Genomic DNA, 19527 nt, shown 5'->3' with positions numbered 1-19527 from the left:
TTAAGGATGAGCAAGCAGAGGCGTCGAGGGATAGAGAGTTTTGCCTGAGGTCATGGGTCCGGCCGGCAGTACAGCCAGGGTTCACACTCAGGGCTCCACTACAGCACCCACCCTTTCCATGCGGCCGGCTACTGTCCTGAATCTGCTCTACAAGTGCTGTGTTGGCCTGGGAGAGAGCAGCCCACACTTGGGCCACAGGCTACACTCGTGCCCTGGGCTTTGAAGGGCGGGAGACGCCCCAGGCCTGGCCTGTTTTCTTTGCCCTGATCAGAAAGGGGAGTGGATCACATTCTCCCTGGAGAGTTTGTCCTCTGAACCAGTCTGCTCCCTCCTCAGTCATGACAGGGATCCTAGCAAGGTGCAGCCCTTTTGCGGGGAGCTGGACACAGGCCTCAGAGTCCCTCAGACCCGGCTCTAACCCCTAGCTCTGCCCATCACCAGCTGTGTGATCCTGAAGAAGTTATTTCACTTTCATGAGCTCCGTTTTCTCATCTGTAAAATCCAATCAAGTATTTATCGAGCACAAGGCACCATGCCCCCGGTGTGAGGACGGCGAGGAGGAGGGGGCCAGCCTGGCAGAGGCACGTCTCGCCCCCCAGGGCTGTGGGAGGGTCAGGTGGTTGATACATCTGAAGTGGCCAGTGGGGTCCAGACAGAGGAGGACTGCCTGGACTCTCCACCCCGTTGCAGGTGGCAGAGCTGAAGCAGGAGCTGAAGTTGCGGTCACTGCCCGTCTCGGGCACCAAGACAGACCTGATTGAGCGCCTGCGCGCCTACCAGGAGCAAATCAGTCCCGCCACTGGAGCACCCAAGGGCCCCGCCGCTGCCTCCATCCTGCCCAAGGCTGGCGAGGTGGTGGTAGCCTTCCCCGCCGCTCGGCTAAGCACGGGGCCCACCCTGGTGGCAGCGGGCCTGGCCCCGGCTGAGGTGGTGGTGGCCACGGTGACCAGCAATGGAGTGGTGAAGTTTGGCAGCACGGGCTCCACGCCCCCTGTGTCTCCCACCCCCTCAGAGCGTTCACTGCTCAGCACAGGCGACGAGAACTCCACGCCCGGGGACACTTTTGGCGAGATGGTGACATCGCCAGTGACCCAGCTCACCCTGCAGACCTCGCCGCTGCAGATCCTTGTGAAGGAGGAGGGCCCCCGCGCTGGGTCCTGCTGTCTCAGCCCTGGGATGCGGGCAGAGCTGGAGGGGCGTGACAAGGACCAGATGCTGCAGGAAAAGGACAAGCAGATCGAGGAGCTGACCCGCATGCTCCGGCAGAAGCAGCAGCTGGTGGAGTGGCTCAGGCTGCAGCTGGAGCAGGAGAAGCGGGCCCAGCAGCCCACGCCAGCCCTTGCCCCGGCCTTGGTCACGCTTGGTGCCGCAGTGAAGCAGGAAAGCAGCCTTGCCAGCTGCCAGCTGAGCAGGCAGCCCCCGGGCCCCGATTGCCCCTTCGGCCCCAGCCTCGCGGGCCCCGCTGCCCCCCATGTAGACACTGGTACCCTAGGGCCCCCGGCCGTGGTGGTGAAGCAGGAAGCCGTGCTGCCCGAGCCTGAACCAGCCCCGGCCCTGGTCACGCTTGGTGCTGCAGTGAAGCAGGAAAGCAGCCTTGCCAGCTGCCAGCTGAGCAGGCAGGCCCCGGGCCCTGATCGCCCCTTCGGCCCCAGCCTCGCGGGCCCCGCTGCCCACCATGTAGACACTTGTACCCTGGTGCCCCCGGCCGTGGTGGTGAAGCAGGAAGCTGTGCTGCCTGAGCCTGAACCAGCCCCGGCCCCGCAGCTGCTTCTGGGCCCACAGGGCCCCAGCCTCATCAAGGGGGTCACACCTCCCACGCTCCTCACTGACTCCACAGGGACCCACCTTGTCCTCACCGTGACCAATAAGAATGCAGACAGCCCTGGCCTGGCCAGCGGGAGCCCCCAGCAGGTACCTGGGTGTGGGAGGGGCAGGAGCCCCAGGAGGGCGTGCAGGCACTCTTCGTGACAGTGCCCTGTTCACCAGGTTCCCCCGTGGCCGGGCAGGTTATGCTCGCTTCCTTTAATCTTCCCTTCAACCCTCCGAAACTAGGGATCGCCATCCCAGTGTCACCCAGGAAGGTGCTCAGACTTGAAAAGGTTGAGGCACCTGTGTGAGGCCCCCAGCCTTGAGGGTGGGGCCACGAGGGCCTGCCCACTGCTCTGGCGGTTGGCGTCAGAACCCTTCTGTGCCCGGCCCGGGCCAGGCCACTACTGCCTCTGCTCCGTGGGGTGGGACAGGCCCAGGGGAGGGTCGGGGAAGCCCATCCTGGGATAGACTGAGGGCCGCCAGGCTGGGCCTGATGCGAGCTCCACTCCTCTCCTTCCCCTCAGAGAGGCCAGCTGTCCCCCACCAAGGTGACATTGGCAGCTGGCTCCCTGCTGCTGCCACCCTCGCAGCCCAGACCCTTCACTCAGCCTGGCCCACAGGTGAGGCTGCTCTAGGCTTTGTGTGGCCTCTCAGCCCTGCCGAGCTGGGGCTCGGGGCGGCAGTGACAGGACTCGGGTACTCAGGAAGGGACACAGGCCCCTGAGCATCCTCAGGCAGAAACTCCAGGGAGGAGAGGGGAAATTAGCCCAGAGACACCCCCCCCCCCCGCCTCTGCCCCGTGTGGCTTGTACCAAGCCCTAAGGAGCCAGTCACCCTCTGTAGGGTCAGTGGTCAGGGCCTCCTCCATCCCACGTCCCTTCTTCCCCGGGGGCTTCCACGAAAGCTCTCCGAGAGCCAGTGCAGGTGGCAGAGCTGCCCGCCTTACCTGGAGCGTGTAGGCCCTGGGCTGTTGCCCTCGCCCCAGCCACTGGTTCCCTCCCTTTCTCCTGTCTAGCTCTTGTCCCAGCCTGGCTCTCCAGCCCCTGGCCCCCCAGCTCAGAGGGACCTGGAGCACCCGCCACAGCCCCTTTTTGGGCCCCCCACTTCTCTGCCGAAGAAGGAGCCGCCTGGCTATGAGGAAGCTGTGAGCCAGCAGCCCAGACAGCAGGTAAAGAGGGTGGACCGGGGCCTCACTGGGTGGGCGGCCGCCTTGGCGGCTGGGCTGGGTTCCCACAGTCCCCCGGGCCTGGCTGGAGGGTGGGGCAGGCAGGAGCCAGCCTCGCAGGTCAGAGAGGCCTTGGAGAGAAGCCGTCGGGCAGGAGTGAGTGTGGGCTCGGGGAGTCTGAGCACAGGCCACCCGGCTCTGTGGGCCTGGCTGCTGGCTCAGGGCCACAAGGTAGGGTCTGTGCCCTGAGCCAGGCTGGGGGGCCTCTTGTTCTAGACTTCCATTTCATTTTCTTATTTTTGTGCCACAGGAGAATGGTTCCTCAAGCCAGCAGATGGATGACCTGTTTGACATTCTGATTCAGAGTGGAGGTAAAGTCCAGACCCACCGCTCTGCTCCCCGACCTCCTCCTTTCTTCACAGGTTGTCTCCATTCCTAGGCTGGTTGGTTATTGGGTTTGGTTTCGTTCTTGAACACGATGCCCGGCAGGCCTGGTGCTTTGGATGCGGTAACGTGTGAGACGCGTCCCTTCTCCAAGGCCTGGGCAGGGACTCCCTGGGGTGCCATCCTTGACACACATTTGCCTCACCCTGACCTGCTGCGTGGCCGGCGCCGTGCCCGCAGCCCAGGGCGTAGCAGTGAGCAAGAGAGACGTTTGCCTCGGTGGGGCGTATAGCCCAGCGTTGGGAGATGAACGGTGAATGAAATAAGTAAATTATCGTATATGTCAGACAGGTATTAGGAAAAGCCGGGACAGGAAGGGTCGCAGGTGCGAGGGGTGTCAGGGTCAGCCTCGCCGGGCAGGTGCAGTTTAGCCACAGGCGTCCACAGGGAGCTCCTGAGCCTGCAGGGCTGATGGGCACCCGGGGGTGGGGCGGGGGGGTGGGCGCTGGGCGGAAGCCCATGGGCTCTGGGTGACGCTGGAAGCCACGGCACAGCTTTGAGGGAAGGGTTGCCCTGATGGAAGGGCAGGAGCAGGGAGGCAGGCACGATGGTCCAGGCGCGAGCGGGGTGTGTGGGCCGGGAGGCAGCGGCGAAGCGCAGAAGAGCTGGAATCTGGGTGTATCTTGGAGACAGTGCCAGTATGGTTTCCTCACGGCTTAAGTGTGTGGCGAGGGGACCCCAGGGCAGCCAAGGATGAGGCCGAGGGTGTGGGGAGTTACTGGGTGCAGCAGCATGAGCGCCGGGGGTGTGGGGACTGCGTCGGTCACAGCCTCAGTCCCTAGACAGCTGAGTGGAGGGCCACATGGCCAGCCCAGGCAAGGTCTGGGCTGAGTCAGGAGTTAGGGAGTTGTTGGCGTCGGGGGGGGGGGCGTTTGGAGCAGTGAGGCAGGGCGAGCAGAGAGGGCGAGGTGGAGGCAGGGGCGCAAGCCAGTGAAGCTGAGCAGCGGGTGGAGGGTGGGAGTGCGCCCTTGAGAGGGTGACGTCCTGAGGCCGTGGGCTGCTGATGGGCGGTCAGGGAAGAGGAGGACCGAGATCTGGTCCCGGGCTGTGTTGTGGTGGCAGCTGGTGACCTCAGCCAGGGTGCTGCAGGGGGGCCATGGCCAGAGCCTGCTTGAAGCGGGTTGAAGAGGCTGGGGCTGTGGGAGACAGCTGGTCAGGCGTTTATACACTAATTCCCCATTCCTCCATCCCCCCTGCCCCCCCATAACCTCTCTTCTCCTTCCTGTCTGTGAATTGATTATTCTAGATACCTTCTCTAAGTGGAATCATACACTATTTGTGCTTTTGTTTCTGGCTGGCTTCACTTAGCGTAACATCCTCAAGGTTCTTCCGTGTTGTAGCTTGTATCAGAATTTCCTTCCTTTTTGTGGCTGAAAAGTATTCCATCGTGTGTATGTACCACATTGATGTTCAGCCCTTCATCCACTGGACATTTGGGTTGTTGCTACCTTTTGGCTATTGTAATGCTGTATGAACACTGGTATCTGTTTGAATCTGTTTTCAGTTCTTTGGGGTGCATACCCAGAAGTGGAATTGCTAGATCATATGGTCATATTCTGTATTTTAATTCTTGAGGAACCACAGAACTGTTTTTCACACAGCTGTGCCATCTTCATTCATACCAGCAACACACAAGCGTTCCAGTTGCTCCACATCCTCACCAACACTTATTTTCAAGAAAGTTTTTTGAAAATAGCCAGCCCTGTAGTTGTGAAGTCACATATCTCACTGTGGTTTTGACTTGCATTTCCCTAATGACTAATAACGTCGAGCATCTTTTCACGAGCTTATAGGCCACTTGAACATCATCTGTTGGAGAGTCTTGTCCATTTTTCAGTTGGATTTTGTTGAGTTCTAGGAGTTCTTTATTCTGGATATCATTTATCAGATAGTTTGCAGATTTCTTCTCCCATTCCATGGGTTATCTTACTTAATTTTTTTGAAGTATAGTTGTTGTGCAGTCTTTTCAGTCTTGATAGTGACCTTTGATGTGCAGAAGTTTTAAATTGTTATGTAGTCCAGTTTATTTTTTCTTCCATTGCCTGTGCCTTTGGTGTTATAACTAAGAAATCATTAAATCCAGTGTCATGAAGATGTTCCCTTCTAAGAGTTTTGTAGTTTTGGCTCCTAAATTTAGATCTTTGACCCATTTTGAGTTATTTTTTGTATGTGGTGTAAGGCGGGGTCCCAACTGCAGGTCATCGTCAGGCTGGTTTCAGACACCCATTCACTTTCTTGATTGGCAGAGATCTCAGCGGATTTCAAGGAGCCAGGGAAAGAGAAGTCTCCCCCGAGAGCAGCCTGCGGGTCACCCCTGGCCGCACAGCCGTCACCGTCCGCCGAACTCCCTCAGGCTGTCCCCCCTCCATCCGGCTCGCCGGCCCTCCCTGGGCGCCTGGAGGACTTCCTGGAGAGCAGCACAGGGCTGCCCCTGCTGACCGGCGGGCACGAGGGGCCAGAGCCCCTCTCCCTCATCGACGACCTTCACAGCCAGATGCTGAGCAGCTCTGCCATCCTGGACCACCCCCCCTCCCCCATGGACACTTCGGAATTGCACTTTGCGCCTGAGCCCAGTGGTGTGGGCCTGGACCTGGCCGACGGCCACCTGGACGGCATGGACTGGCTGGAGCTGTCGTCGGGTGGGCCAGTGCTCAGCCTGGCCCCAAGCACCACAGCCCCCAGCCTCTTCTCCACGGACTTCCTCGACGGCCACGACTTGCAGCTACACTGGGATTCCTGCTTGTAGCTCTGGGGCTGCAGAGCCGGGGGCTGGGAGGGCTGGAAAGTCGGAGACCTCGGGAACTCAAGGGAGCTCAGCGCTCTCCTGCCTGATGCAGCCTCTCCACGTGGTCTTGAGTCCTGACAATCACAGGCCCTGCTTTCCCCTCCGTGGGAGGCCAGAGGAGGGTGTCCCCACACCTGGCTCTGACTCACCAAGGAGAAGAGCTTCCAAGAAGCAGCTCTGGGTCCCACCCTGGGGTTTCGGAGGCCTGGATGGGCCAGGGGCTTCTATGTGACCTCCTTTTGTGAGGTCGGGGTGCACCTGTCTGCTGCAGTTTGCTCAGGAGGCGAGGCTGAGGCAGGGCAAGGGGTGCATGTCCTTCCTTCTCTTCCCCTTCCCTGCAAGGGAAGGAACTGGCTGGGCCTCTACCTCACCACCCTCGTGATGCCAACACCACCGACCCAGGCTTCCCGGGAGGGGGGCTCCCTGCCATTTTAGCGTCTTGGTGTAGTGTAACCATTTAGTGGTTGGTGGCAAACGTTTTCTGTACAGGTGTATATACCTCTATATTATATATCGCCATACATATATACACATATATCTTGGGGGGCGGGTGGGAGGTGAATGCAGCCCCCCACCCCCGGTTCTACTCTGTGCACACGGAAGGGCCTGAAGCCACCGCTCCCGGGGCTGAACACAGCTTACCCTGGCCCCACCCATCACTTGTATCTGACACGTATAGACGCCTCGTCACAGCCTGTGCCGCACCTGTCCTGCTTCCTGCTCCTTATCAGTGCCACGAGGGCAGAGGTGCTTCCTGGCCCCCTGCCCACATTCCCTCCTGCTGCCTCACTGCAGCCACCACGGCCCTGGGACAGCAGTGGAGCCAGAGGTGGCCCGCAAGCTATGGCCTCCTCCTGCCCTGGGGCCTGGCCTCCCTTCTGGCCTTCTGGTCGTTGTCATTCACAGGGGATCAGGGACGGAGTCACCAGAACCAGTTCTGGGACAGAGGTGGGAAAGCTGTGTGAACTTTTTAAAATAAAAACAAAAACCCCGCCTGTTAGTCCATCTCCATGGAATGGAGGGGGGGGGGTCAATCCATGGAAGGGAAGAGGGGGGTGCCGCACTGTGACCCTGACTGCACCTCCCCGTGAGACCACCTCCCATCCCTGGCTGTGCATTCGGGACCACGCGCAGCTGGCTAGACAGAAGGTGGGAGAGGTGCGTCTCAAAGACAGTTTATTTGTCAAAAAGAGGCGGGGGAGCCTTCAGCCTCCCCACCCTCCTCCTGAGCAAAACCTGACAGAACAGAGGTGGCGCTCCACCTCCCAAGGTCTTTGTTCAGCACAGCAAGCCTGGGGCCTCTGGTAAAGACCCTGGCAGGGCAGAGCCCTCCCTGGGGTGCTGAGAGTAACAGGCTGAGCCGGGCCCCCACCTTCTGCTCCTGCCACCTGCTGCCCTCCACCAACACTCTAGCACCCAGGGCGGTGTCCCCGGACTCCCTACCACGGTGCCCAGCCAGAGCTCCCGAGTGTGTCCTCCCCTCGACCTTGCAGCTTGGGGTGGCCCCGAGGCTGGCCAGCGCCAGGCTGTTCTCTTCTTGCTTGAGGAAGGGGCTTGGTAGCCAAGGGGTCTGGGGAGGCCTGGGTGTGACGGGGTCCCTGGAGGAAGAGCATCACCCGTCTATGTCCCAGCTGAAAAGGTGGTGCTTCACCAGCATGTCCTGGACGCCCTCCTTCAGGGGCTGCTTCTCCTCCTGCACAGGAACAGCCCTCCTGTCACGGCTGCAGGGCACACCACAGGGCCCAAGGGGCCAGAGTGGTCCTCACAGGAGACACTGGCACTGGGGCCCCCACGAGGCCTTGCCTCAGCACCCACGCATCCGGGGGGGACCCACCAGCACGAACACCCACACTGCCCCACCCGCCATCCCTCCTGGGGAAGGCAGGACCCGACCACCCACCTCTCTCTTGGCAGAAAGTTCCCAGTCTTGGGAGAGGCTAAAGGCAAAGCAGCAAAGGACCCTGGAGGCGGAGGGAGAGGGAGGCCGTCAGCGGCCGCAGGGGGCTCGGCCCGCCCCTCGGCCCACCCCCGGGGCGGGGCCTCCTCACCTCAGCTCGCACTTGATCTGGACCCAGCCGGGGCTGCGCAGGAAGGACCAGGGCTGGTACCACTTCTCCACGGTGGGCAGGCTGGAGCAGAGCACCTCCAGCCACAGGTGCAGGACCTGCTCACTGGCCACAGGCAGGGCGGGGTCGGGGGCGGCTCCAGGCAGAGGGTCCTGCCCTCTCGCACCCACCGCACTGGGCCACACCCCGCTCCAGGACCCCTCCGTCCGCACCCCCAACCTCCCTCCGCTTGGTGGCCTATGCAGGTGACCCCGCCTCCTTCCCTTTCAGCTACTCTGGCTTCTCCACATGGGGAGATGTGCCCAGGGGCCCAAGGTCCCTGTGGCCCCCACTCCCCTCCGTCCTGTGTGAGATTCGGCCACCGCCACCCCGGGCCCTGGGGCCTCAGTCCCGCCGGTCGGCCAGGGAGCGACATGCACGCTCGCTGGCCGGTGGGCCCACGGCATGTTCCGAGCAGGTCTCGGGGACCCCTGCCCCGCCTCTCCAGGTCAGAGCAGCCTGGAGGCTGCCCCTCTGCCGCGTGGCAAGTGCAGAAACACCGCGCTCAGCCTGGCCAAGGTCCGAGCCTCGCACAAGCCTGCAACCCCTCCGGCAGGCGCCCCTCCCTAGTTTGCAGCCGCATCCCTGGTAAGCCTTCACTGCTCACCTTGCTGAAATCTGTGCTCCCCAAAACCCGAGCGCCAGCCCCCCGCCCCAAGCACTGGCTGGTCTCACGCTGGAAGAAGGGCTTCGGGAGCCACCCTGGCCGTCTTCCACCTCCGTCTGCCCAGCTCAGGCCCCCCCGCGGCCCCCACTCAGCAGCGGTGCAGACACTCACTTGAGCCCCACGCAGATGAGGGAGCGGAGCTTGACGTCCATTTGTGCGTGTGCAGCGTCATGGGTCACGTTAACGGACTGCACGGCCTGGAGGGCACAGCTGTCACTCAGGTGTCCCCAGCTCCCAACCCTTAAGGCCTGTCCCGCCCACCGCCCTGCTTACCCGGTAGAGCAGCTCCTCTGGGGTCAGGACTTTGCCATCTTCATCCAACCTGAACGGGGGGACCAAAGCTGCCAGTGCTGCCCTGGTGGGCTCGGACCGCTCCCTCTCCCTCCTCCACCCCCAGCCCCAGGCTGCCGGGTGACCCTACCAGGAGGATGACCCTGCCAGGAGGACACCGAGGCCAGGGCAGGGTTACCTGTACGTCTTACACAGCACTAGGCGCGAATACACCGAGTCGAAGTCTCTCTCAACCTCCCGGCCCGCCGCCTGGGGGGGCAGGGTGAGCATCGGGCAACGGGGTAGGTACCAGGTCAAAGCCACAGAGCCCAACTGAGTTCAGGTCACCACCCCACCAGCTCCTGCCACCAGCTCCGCAGGGCACAGGGGCTCAGGGAAAAGGACTCTCACCTCCTCGATGAACAGCCAGGGGTGGCAGGCGCCCCCAAGCAGGGAAGGCTTCTTCAGTCCGTGTTCAAACAGGGCCTTCAGGGCTGGGCAGAGGGTCCCTCGCACGAGGTCCGTGACCCCCTCTGTCACAGAATCGTCCCCCGCGATGGAGTACTGAGGGTGGAGGACGGGGTCTGAGACACCCCAGCCAGCCCCTCCCTGTCCTCACAGCCACTGCCACAAGCCACACGCACTCGGGACGCAGGCCCTGCAATGAGGGTGCAGGCCTCACGGGGCAGAGGCAGCAGCGGCTCCGGGGACGGGCCTGCCTCGAGCGTACCCTCCTCACCTCCTTGCTCCGCTCATCCAGGACTTCCACGAACTTTGCTGGAAACCAGCCTGTGGGAGAAGCAGGGCCCGTGAGGAGCAGGCGGCCTGGTGTCCTGATGCTCCTCACAATGGGGCTGAGGACACACGGGAGCAACGGATGCCGCTGTCTGAGCAAACCCAGTGTCCCGCTGCAGCTTCCCAGCCAGGCCCGCCTTCCCCTTGCCCAGCGCAACACAGGAGCAGACGGAGGCCTCACCTCTCAGGCCATTCAGCTCCCCCACCCAGCAGTGCTCGTCCTTCTGGGAGATGATCTGTGGAGGAAAAGGGCGGGAAACACAGCTCCAGTTGCCTGACTTCATCCTTGGCTGGAAGCTCTGGCCACGTGAGGGCTCGGCCAACCCGCCCGTGGCCTCGGGGCTGGCGGGGACGAAGGCGTCCGCTCCCCGCTCACCGTAATGATGTCGTTCTTGCGGAAGCCCAGCTCGTCATCATCGTGGCGCTCGAAGTCCAGTAGGGCCTTGGCCCGGCGTGGGTGGCCGCGCAAGCATGCCACGTAGTTCTCGTGGTCCCTCTGGTGGCTCTCCATGCTGTAGTCCGGGCTCAGCTCCTGGGTGGGGGGGGGGGGGGCAGAAAAGCCCACCGCGAGGGGGCGCTCGGAACAGGGCTAGGGCCCCTACTTGAGCTGGGTGCACAGCCCAGGACCTGAGGCTCACCACACTGCAGTTCTTGGGGTCTGTGCACTGGAAGTGGCGTGCCACGCGCAGGATGGCTTCCCGGAGGTCGGCCACCAGCTCTGTCTGCTTGATGTTCTTGGCCTTGAGCGCCTCCAGGTCGTCCTCCCCTGTGAGGCCCAGAGAGCAATGGTGGCCATGGCCCAGCCCGGCCCTGTCCCGACTCCAAGGAAGCGCAGAGTCCACACGGGGTGTGAGGCCAGACGCCCCGCTCTCGGAGCCCAGCCCAGCGCTTGGCCACCCGTGCAGAGTTCTCACCAAAGAGCAGCGACGTGATGCCAGACTTCCTCCGCTGGGTCCTGCGGCGGACAACCTGCAGGCGGGGGAATCAGGTCGGCGGTGGCCCCAGGCACCCGGCGCCCAGCCAAGTGGATGGCGCCCCAGCACTGGGGACAGTGAGCAGAGCCCTTCCGTGCAGAGGCCCCGCCGGCATCTCACTCGTGCCGCCTCCTCTGACATGGCCTCTGAGGCCGGCTCTGAGGCTCAGAAACATATCGTCAGTTCAAATCTGGGTCTGTCCAGGCGGGTCCCAGCAGAGACGCGCCAAGGACAAGGTGGCGGGTCCCTGCACAGCTGTGGTCTGGCCAGGCTGGGCCCTGGGTGCTGAGCTGGAGGGGACGGCGGTGAGCTGGGGCCTCCTCCCTCATGGGCCCACCTGAGAGAGGCTGGCGGTGGGGCTGGCGCCCAGGAGCTGGCCCTGGTCGGCTAGGAGGTAGGCCAGGTGCTTGCGGCGCTGGCTCTCCACGGCCACGTCAGTGAGGGAGCCCGCCAGCCGCATGGCCTCCCCCAGCAGCAGGTCCGCGTCCTCCATCTGCGACGGTATGTCCGACAGCGTGTTGAAGATGGAGGCCGAATTCTCCGACTGGATCAGCTCCTCCTCCTGGGCCATGCGAGGGGGGCGCTGTCACTGCCTGGGTGGCATGTGTGACTTCCCTGGATGGTCCAGCTGAGCACACGAAGGCCCTGCCCCAGGAGGGAGACCTCCCTCCTCCCCGGGGCATCTCCAGAGGGGCCAGGGCTCAGGCCACAGGACACTGAGGCCCGGACTGGAGCAGAGGTGGAGGGCGGGCAGACCCCGAGGCGGCTGCCAGGACAGCTGCATCTGGCACCCGGGGCCCCGGCCTTCACCTTGAGGCACAACATGCCCAGCGTGGCCTGGAACAGCACCAGGGAGCCCTCGTAGAAAAACAGGTCCCAGAGGCGCAGCAGCAGCCTGATGTGCACCACGCTGGCGAAGGCCGTGAGGAACCAGTGCAGTGTGATGAGGGACAGCTCTGTGGACACAAACCAGAGGCCCTGAAGCTGGCACCAGGGACGGCCGGTGCGGAACAGCCAGAGAAGAGGGGCATCCCCCAGGCACGCAAGCCGTGGAGGAGATGGAGCAAATCTCCCAAAGCAGCAAGAGGCCATGCTTGCTCCACGGCAGAGAGGAGGCGGGGCGTCAGGGACCATCGGAGAACAAGAGAGCAACGAAGGCAGCAGCATGAGTGGCCGTCGTCAGAAGAGCTCCTTTCCTCTTCCTGAGCTGCCAGCACTGCCCCGTCCTCAGCTGGGTCCTGAGGCCTCAGATCTGCAGCACCTGAGCCAGAGCTCGGGACCCCTTGACCCCAGAGCAGCGGTGGGCTCGGGCCCTTACCGATGTCATGCTCCTGGAGCAGCCTGTCCAGCCGAGGCAGGTACTGGACGATGAGGTGGCGCAGGAGCCGCTGGTCGGTCTGGACGCCCAGCAGGGTGGTGCTGAAGTAGGAGGCGGGGAGCAGGTCCTCGATGATGGCGCACATCATCCAGAAGGCGTCCTCCTCCTCCAGGAACAGCAGGAGGCAGGCAGCCACCTGGCCGGGGCAGGGGGGTAAGGGGCCTCTGCCCAGGTGTCCATGCAAATTAGAAGAGGCACCCCCTCGGGGGTGACCAGTTAGAACAAGGCGGCCTCTGGGGAGTGGGGTGTCACACCACAGACCGCATGCCGGCCTCAGGCTTGGAACCCCTCCCTGCTTGGGAACCCACCCCCACCCCCTCCTACAGGCCCACTGCCCCCGTCCCGGGCTGTGCTCACCATGCCCGTGCCCTGGCAGTAGCCGATCTCCGGGTAGAGCCAGGCCAGCGCTCGGAGCACCCTGCGCAGGCGGGGTACACCCACGCTGCTCACGTGGGCGAAGCAGGCATTGCTGGGCATGGTGCGGAGCAAGTCCTTCTCAATCTGCTGGCAGCCCGCCCACAAGAGCCTGTGAGGCGCAGAGCAGGCGCACAGCCTCTGCACCCCTGACACCGAGACCCCCTGGAAGGAGGCCGGGGGCCCCTGTGTGGGGCAAACCTCAGGTTGGCTTCTCTCCCAGGAATAGAGATTCCTCAGGCTCCGGGTTAAAGTCACCCTCCTCCCTTCAGGATTAGAGCCCAGCTGGTGTGCAGCTGGTGCCACGTGATCCACGGGGGAGCCTCTAACATAAAATTACAGATTCCTGGGCCTCAAGCCACAGCTGTGGAATGAGAATCTCTGGAATGAAGCCTGGAAACCTGTATTTAAAATCTCCAGGGGAGGGACTTCCCTGGTGGTCCAGTGGTTAAGAATCCGCCTTGTAATTCAGGGGACGCAGGTTCAATCCCTGTTCGGGGAACTAAGATCCTACGTGCCGCAGGGCAACTCAGCCCGCAGGCCCCAACTAGAGAAAAGCCCGCGTGCCACAACGAAAGATCCCATGTGCTGTAACAAAGTCCCGACACAGCCAAAATAAATAAATAAAACATTAAAAAAAAATCTCCAGGGGATCCTAATGTGCACCGGTCCGGTGGCCTTTTTGACAATCCCTCCCCCCACACCCACCACAGAGGGACCAGGAGGAAACTGGCTGGCTCCAGGCACATGTCTGTAGGTGCAAGGACTGCCCAGGGCTGCCTCACGGCTGCCGAGCTCTTCCAGGCCCCCTTGAAGGGCCTCCCCCTGACCCCCCGCCCCCCTAAACAGGGCCCCACCTGCTTGGCAGCAACGGTCTCATCGTTGGCGCTGTCCTTCACGATCTCTCGGTAGGACAGCTCGGAGTTCCTCTTCTTCTGCAGGGCCCCGGAGAGCCGCATCCACAGCTGATGGGGGGAGCACGGCGCTCAGTCCCCAGGGGGCCCCTGAAGCCCGTGGCCCCCGTGGGCCCCGCCTCACCTGCGGCCTCATGCTGTGCGGCACCCCGGCCAGCACCAGGGAGCGGAGCTTCTCTGAGCGGGGCAGGGAGATGGCAATCTTGTCCCAGGTGAGGTCTCCCACGTCGTGGTTGTGGGTGAACTCCAGGTGGGCCTGCCAGCGCAGTCTCTGGGGGGGGTCCTCCAGCAGCTGGCCTGGGCGGGGGGCGCCGTCTGTGCCTGTGAGGGAGGAGGGAGAGCGACCCCCGCCGCCTGTGCCCCGAGAGCAGAGGACTGGGCTCTGGGTCCGCCGCCCGGATCTCACCGCCAAAAGCCAGGGCCACCTTTCCAACCATCTCCCGTGGCACCCCGAACAGCCAGCGCGAACTCTTCGCTTTCACCCCCAAACCAGATCCGCGAGGCCCCCCCCCCACTAGGTGCTCAGGCTCCCCCGCTTCAGAGCACAGGCAGAACCTCGGCCCTCTCGCCCCTCCGACTACGGCCCTAGTCCAAGCTGCCATCTCTCGTCTGGGTTAGAGCGACAGCCTCCTCAGCGGCCGCCTAGTCCTGCCCTGCCTCCCTAGAGGCTGCTCACAGCCCTGTCACAGCTCAGAGCCTGTCACGCAGACAAAGCACCCGACCCCACCTCCTCGCGCCCTGCTCCCTCCACCCCAGCTCTTTCCCACAAATCCACTCGCCTCAGGGCCTCTGCACCTGTTATTCTCCTTCCTGGCCACACTCACTGCCTCACTTCCTCCCAGTCTCTGTTCAAACGTCCCCCACCTCCCCTCCTCTCCCAGCCTCTTCTTGCCCCCAGCATACATTTGTTTGTTTGTTTACTGCCTGGGAACTCACGAGGCCAAGACCACCTGTTTGAGGCACTGGGGATGCACAGTGGGGCAGGGCCGCCCCACAGAGCCTCATCCTTACTCATCCTAAAGCCATGCCCTTGGCCTCCACTTTCTGAAACTTCACCTTCAGTGAATTCACATAAAGTGCACAAACTTTAAGTGTACACCTTGTTGAGTATCAATAAACAAATGTCTAAGCACTGACAGTCTAAACGCTGTCCCCATCAAGACACAGAATACTTCCATCATACTAGAAAGTTCCCTGTGCTCCTCTCAGGCCCAGCTTTTACCTTCTGAATGTCTGCCTGCAAACTAGAGAACAAGGAAGACTCATCAGAACTGGGAGTATGAGTGACCTGAAGGTGAATGGTCTCAGTCAGTTAACGTCTGGTTGGTGACAGGCTACCCTGGGTTCTGGCAGACAGCTTTCCAGCAGCCCACTCGGCAACAGCAGGTGTATTTACAGTAGAAAATAATGGAAATGGCCTAGGGGCCCACTTACAGAAGAGTGGTTATAAAAATATGACAACAGTGACTTCCCTGGTGGCGCAGTGATTAAGAATCCACCTGCCAATGCAGGGGACATGGGTTCGAACCCTGGTCTAGGAAGATCCCACATGTCGTGGAGTAACTAAGCCCGTGTGCCACAACTACTGAAGCCCGCGCACCTCGAGCCCGTGCTCTGCAACAAGAGAAGCCACTGCAATGAGAAGCCCTCGTACAGCAACGAAGACCCAATGCAGCCAAAAATAAATTTTTTAAAAAACAACAAAAAAATGACAAATCCATTGTAATTACAGGGATAGTACACAGCCACTGAAAAACATGCTTTAAAGAGGTCTTAACAGACAGAAAAAATGCTCATGGAATAATGTTAAGAGATATAAGAGCAATATAAAAACATGTATATGATATCATCTTAGTTATGAAAAGTTACATATGGATACACACAAAGCCAGGGAAAAAATACACAGAAATGTCAGCAGTTATCTTCAGGTTGTAGGATAATGGGTTAATTTGTTTTAATCTTTATATCTTGATGTACATTTAAAATTCTCTATAATGAACATTATTGCTTTTATTATCATATGAAGATCAATAAAATTAATCTTAAAAAAAAAACCCAGGGAATTCCCTGGCGGTCCAGTGGTTAGGAGTCAGTGCTCTCACTGCCAAGGGCGTGGGTTCAATCCCTGGTCGGGGAACTAAGATCCCGCAAGCTGCACAACGTGGCAAAAAAAAAAACCCAAAGGATTCCAGATACTTCTAACAGCATCACCGTCGGATATGGCTCTGTCCCTGATTCTGGAACATCTGGGTAGAACATCTAGAGCCCGAGGCCACAGCAGTGTAATCAGTCACTGGAGCTGGTCCTCCCCAAGGACAGTGGAGAGATTACACCCGAGGGGCTATCTCACCTTCCTTGTCCACGCGGAAGCCGAACTCATCATAGCAGAACTCTGGTTGCTCCACTGCCTCTTCCTTCTAGATCCAGGAGTAGGAAGAGTCAGCCTGGGGCTGTGTGCGCTGCTGCCATGCCTCCTAGCCTCCCTGACTCAGACCAAAGGCCACCGTTCCCTGAAGCTTCTGTGGTCATCACTCAGCTCCGGGGGCCACGACCCTCTTGAATTCTCCCAGAGTTTTCCTTGTTTTCCTCAGAGGTCGAAGATAAAATCAAGGCAAGAAACACGTTTTATGTATTTCTGTGTCCCCGTAATACTGAGAGCAGAGTGCCATACTTGTTCCCCAACCTAATGTCCGATTCACAGGGAACGTGGAGCTAAGATACTGTCTCTGATGGGGGCTTCTGACCCTGTGTGAATACGGGGGAGTGGCCCCCCTCCCAGGATGCCTGCAGCGGGCGGTGGGTCCCCTTGGGTGCCCCAGCGTGGGAGCAGAGCCACTGGCGCCCACTGGCTGACTGCTGTACCTGTGTGTACTTGGCCAGGATCTCCTGGGGCCACATGCTAGGAGTCAGGGCTGAGAAGGGGCCACTGGCAGAAGGTATGTGGCTTCCTAAAACCAAAAAGGACCAGGAATAGGAGATGAAGAAAATGCAGAGCATTCAGGGGGAAAATTCAAGTTGAGACACCCCCTCTCCCTTCTTCTCCCCACCGTCCCACCCCCCAGAGTGCCAGCATTAAAGGACTGGACCATCTGGAGTGAGATGGATGGGGGAGGGGAGAAACCTAGCAAAGTGCAACTTTCTGGAGGAAGGAAAAGGAAGCCAGCAGTGTGTTACAAGACATAACCTGACTTCATCTCCTTGCCTCTCCCTCCACCTGTGAGTGAGGATTTTCAGGCTGGAAGGAGAGGACAGGGATTCAGGAAAACTGAGAAGAGAGTTGCAGTAGCTCTCCCAGATGCCCATCAGAAGACTTCCTCCTTCCTCCATTACCTGGGCGGTCCACGTGACCCTCGAAGGTCCGTGGAAAACAAGCCTGCTTCCCTCCCACCGGGGTGTCCTCCTGGATAAGACCCCCTTCCCCCTGGAGAGCCTGTCGCCCCATGTCCAAGCCAGGCCCCTGCCTCCCACCTGACATTGTGTGGAGAGGACAGGCAAGTCTTCTGTAGATCCAGACTAGGGAGTTTCCTATCCTAATATCTTACAGCTGGAAGGCTCCTCAAGCTTCATCTGGTCCAGAAGCATTTGCCCTGGTAGGAGTGCAAAGAGGAAAGTCATTTAACGCAGCCCCTCTCCTGGGAGTCCTTTCTACCCAACTCTGATTTGCTGGCCCAGAGGTGGTGGGGAGGTAAATCCTGGCCACTGTTTGACAGGGAAGGAAAAGTCACACTTGAAAGAAAAAGCCTCCTATTCTGAACATTTCATCCGAGAGCATACACTTTGAAGAAGCTACAAAACTATTGTTCTCCAACAGCTCTGTGAGCCAAGAGGAGGGTCTGCTCAGTTCCCATACTACTAAGGAAGGAGAGGATCACACAGACAGACTTCCTGATGCTCTGTACTCAGGCAAATGTTTCTTAAAAAAGAAAACAAAAACCAGCCACCACCAAAACTTCCACGAATAGGTTCCTGAGCCAGGATTTTTGAGGAATCACTTAGGTACAACACTTCTGAGTCCGTACCTCCACTCACCCGACACTGACGTTTCCACTTCATCCACCAGTCTGCTCGACCACACCTTCCAGCACCTCACAGCTGGGAAACTAGGAAATTGCCATCTAAGTTTCTCACGTCACTGTTTAACCCCTGCCTCCCTACTTTTTTTGTCCTCTTAAAAAATGACTCAACAATTGAAATGACAAACAGCGCAATTTAAAAATGGGCATAAGGGGACTTCCCTGGTGCTCCAGTGGTTAAGACCCCACACTCCCAATGCAGGGGGCCCGGGTTTGATCCCTGGTCAGGGAACTACACCCCGCATGCCACAACTAAGAAGTCCTCATGCCACAGCTAAAAGGTCTCACGTGCCACAACTAAGATCCAGAGCAGCCAAAATAAATAAATAAATATTAACAAGAAATAAATAAAAATGGGCATAAGATTTAAATAGACATTTCTCCAAAGAAGAGACGTAAATGGCCAATGAGCAGGTAAAAAGATGCCCGACATCATTAGTCATCAGGGAAATGCACAGCAAAACCACAATGAGATTCCACTTCACACCCACGAGGATGGCATACTGGAGACAAAAGTCTTTTTTTTTTTAAATATTTTATTTTATTTATTTTTGGCTGCATTGTGTCTTCGTTGCTGCCCACGGGCTTTTCTCTAGTTGTGGTGAGCGGGGGCTACTCTTTCTTTGTTGCAGTGCGCGGGCTTCTCATTGCAGTGGCTTCTCTTGTTGCAGAGCACGGGCTCTAGGCACGCGGGCTTCAGTAGTTGTGGCACATGGGCTCAGTAGTTGTGGCTCGCGGGCTCTAGAGCGCAGGCTCAGTAGTTGTGGCGCACAGGCTTAGTTGCTCCATGACATGTGGAATCTTCCCAGACCAGGGCTCGAACCCGTGTCCCCTGCATTGGTAGGCAGTCTTAACCACTGCGCCACCAGGGAAGTCCCTGGAGACAAAAGTCTTAAGAGCAGTGTTTGGCCATGTGGGATGACTACACTTAGGCACACAGCTCCTGTCTGTCCTACAGCAGCAGGCACCTGCCATTAAAACTTATCTTCAACATCAAAAAAAAAAGACAACAGTTAGTGTTGGTGAGGATGTGGTGAAATTGGAAGCCTCATACTCTACTGGTGGGAACGTAAAATGGTGGGCTGCTGTGGAAAGTACTGACAGCTCCTCAAAAGGTGAAACACAGGGTTACCACATGACCCAGGAATTCTGCTCCTAGTTATTTACCCACAAGAAATGAAAGCAAGAGTCCACACAGAAACTCGTACTTGGATGTTCACAGCAGAGTTACTCATCATAACCAAAAAAGCAGAAACAACCCATATGTCCAAGAACTGATGAAGGGATATAGGAAATGCATAGAACATCCATACAATGGAATATTATTCAGCTTTAAAATGGAATGAAGTGCTAATAACACAGGTGAACCTTAAGAATATTATGCTCAGTTAAAGATGCCAGTCACAAGAGGATGAATATTGTATGACTCTATTTAAATGAAATGTCCAGAAGAGGCAAACCCCTAGACACAGAAAGTAGATTAGTGACTGCCAAGGGCTGGAGGACAGGGGAAGGCACAGTGACTGCTAATGGGTACAGGGTTTCTATTTGCAGAGATGAAACGTGTTCTGGAATTGGAGAGTGGTGATAGTTACACAACAGTATGAAATACTCAAACCACTGAATTATACACTTTAAAAATAGCGAACTTTGTAGCATGTGAATTATATCTCAATTTAAAAAAATTAAATAAGCCATCAACTGATGCGTCAGCACTTGGGCTCCCTCTGAGTT

The 19527-nt window shown here is 59.0% G+C and overlaps 2 protein-coding genes across 14 annotated transcripts in view; one reads left to right on the top strand and one right to left on the bottom strand.

Annotated features, from left to right (window-relative positions):
• Positions 1–15440, top strand: part of MRTFA (myocardin related transcription factor A) — a 210600-nt gene extending 195160 nt beyond the window's left edge. For 8 of the 9 annotated variants that reach the window (XM_067698181.1, XM_067698180.1, XM_067698176.1 and 5 more), the window contains 5 exons: positions 691–1911; positions 2334–2429; positions 2825–2977; positions 3285–3345; positions 5665–15440. In XM_067698181.1, coding sequence (XP_067554282.1) covers positions 691–1911; positions 2334–2429; positions 2825–2977; positions 3285–3345; positions 5665–6164 — 2031 coding nt within the window. In that variant the 3' untranslated portion in view covers positions 6165–15440. The remainder of the gene's footprint in view (positions 1–690; positions 1912–2333; positions 2430–2824; positions 2978–3284; positions 3346–5664) is intronic. The other variant, XM_067698182.1, reaches the window with a different exon arrangement.
• SGSM3 (small G protein signaling modulator 3) lies at positions 7363–18352 on the bottom strand. Of its 5 annotated transcripts, none has more exons than XM_067698186.1 (21): positions 17189–18352; positions 16583–16668; positions 16071–16137; positions 13845–14041; positions 13664–13771; positions 12750–12992; positions 12333–12528; positions 11825–11970; positions 11352–11576; positions 10955–11009; positions 10679–10806; positions 10417–10572; positions 10222–10276; positions 9985–10034; positions 9657–9809; positions 9445–9515; positions 9249–9297; positions 9087–9172; positions 8252–8374; positions 8104–8164; positions 7363–7896 (listed from the first exon to the last, which is right to left on the bottom strand). In XM_067698186.1, the coding sequence occupies exons 1-21, from the start codon at positions 17193–17195 to the stop codon at positions 7816–7818; spliced, it is 2343 nt and encodes a 780-aa protein (XP_067554287.1). In that variant the 5' UTR covers positions 17196–18352; the 3' UTR covers positions 7363–7815. The 5 variants fall into 5 exon arrangements, with proteins under 5 accessions (XP_067554287.1, XP_067554288.1, XP_067554289.1 ...); XM_067698187.1 differs by having other exon boundaries at positions 12750–12896; XM_067698188.1 differs by having other exon boundaries at positions 12750–12893.
• Positions 18353–19527: the final 1175 nt, after the last annotated feature.

The sequence above is a fragment of the Pseudorca crassidens genome, chromosome 11, assembly GCF_039906515.1.
Source record: "Pseudorca crassidens isolate mPseCra1 chromosome 11, mPseCra1.hap1, whole genome shotgun sequence".
NCBI classification, from domain to species: domain Eukaryota; kingdom Metazoa; phylum Chordata; class Mammalia; order Artiodactyla; family Delphinidae; genus Pseudorca; species Pseudorca crassidens.
This window is presented reverse-complemented; position numbering and strand designations above follow the sequence as displayed.

What these genes read in the sequence shown, in the direction of transcription:
- SGSM3 (XM_067698186.1), bottom strand. An exon ending in CCTGGCTGTTCATCGAGGAG is followed by an intron (nt 9,516 to 9,656) that starts GTGAGAGTCCTT and finishes CTGCCCCCCCAG; the next exon opens with GCGGCGGGCCGGGAGGTTGA. An exon ending in AACTTTCTGCCAAGAGAGAG is followed by an intron (nt 7,897 to 8,103) that starts GTGGGTGGTCGG and finishes GTTCCTGTGCAG; the next exon opens with GAGGAGAAGCAGCCCCTGAA.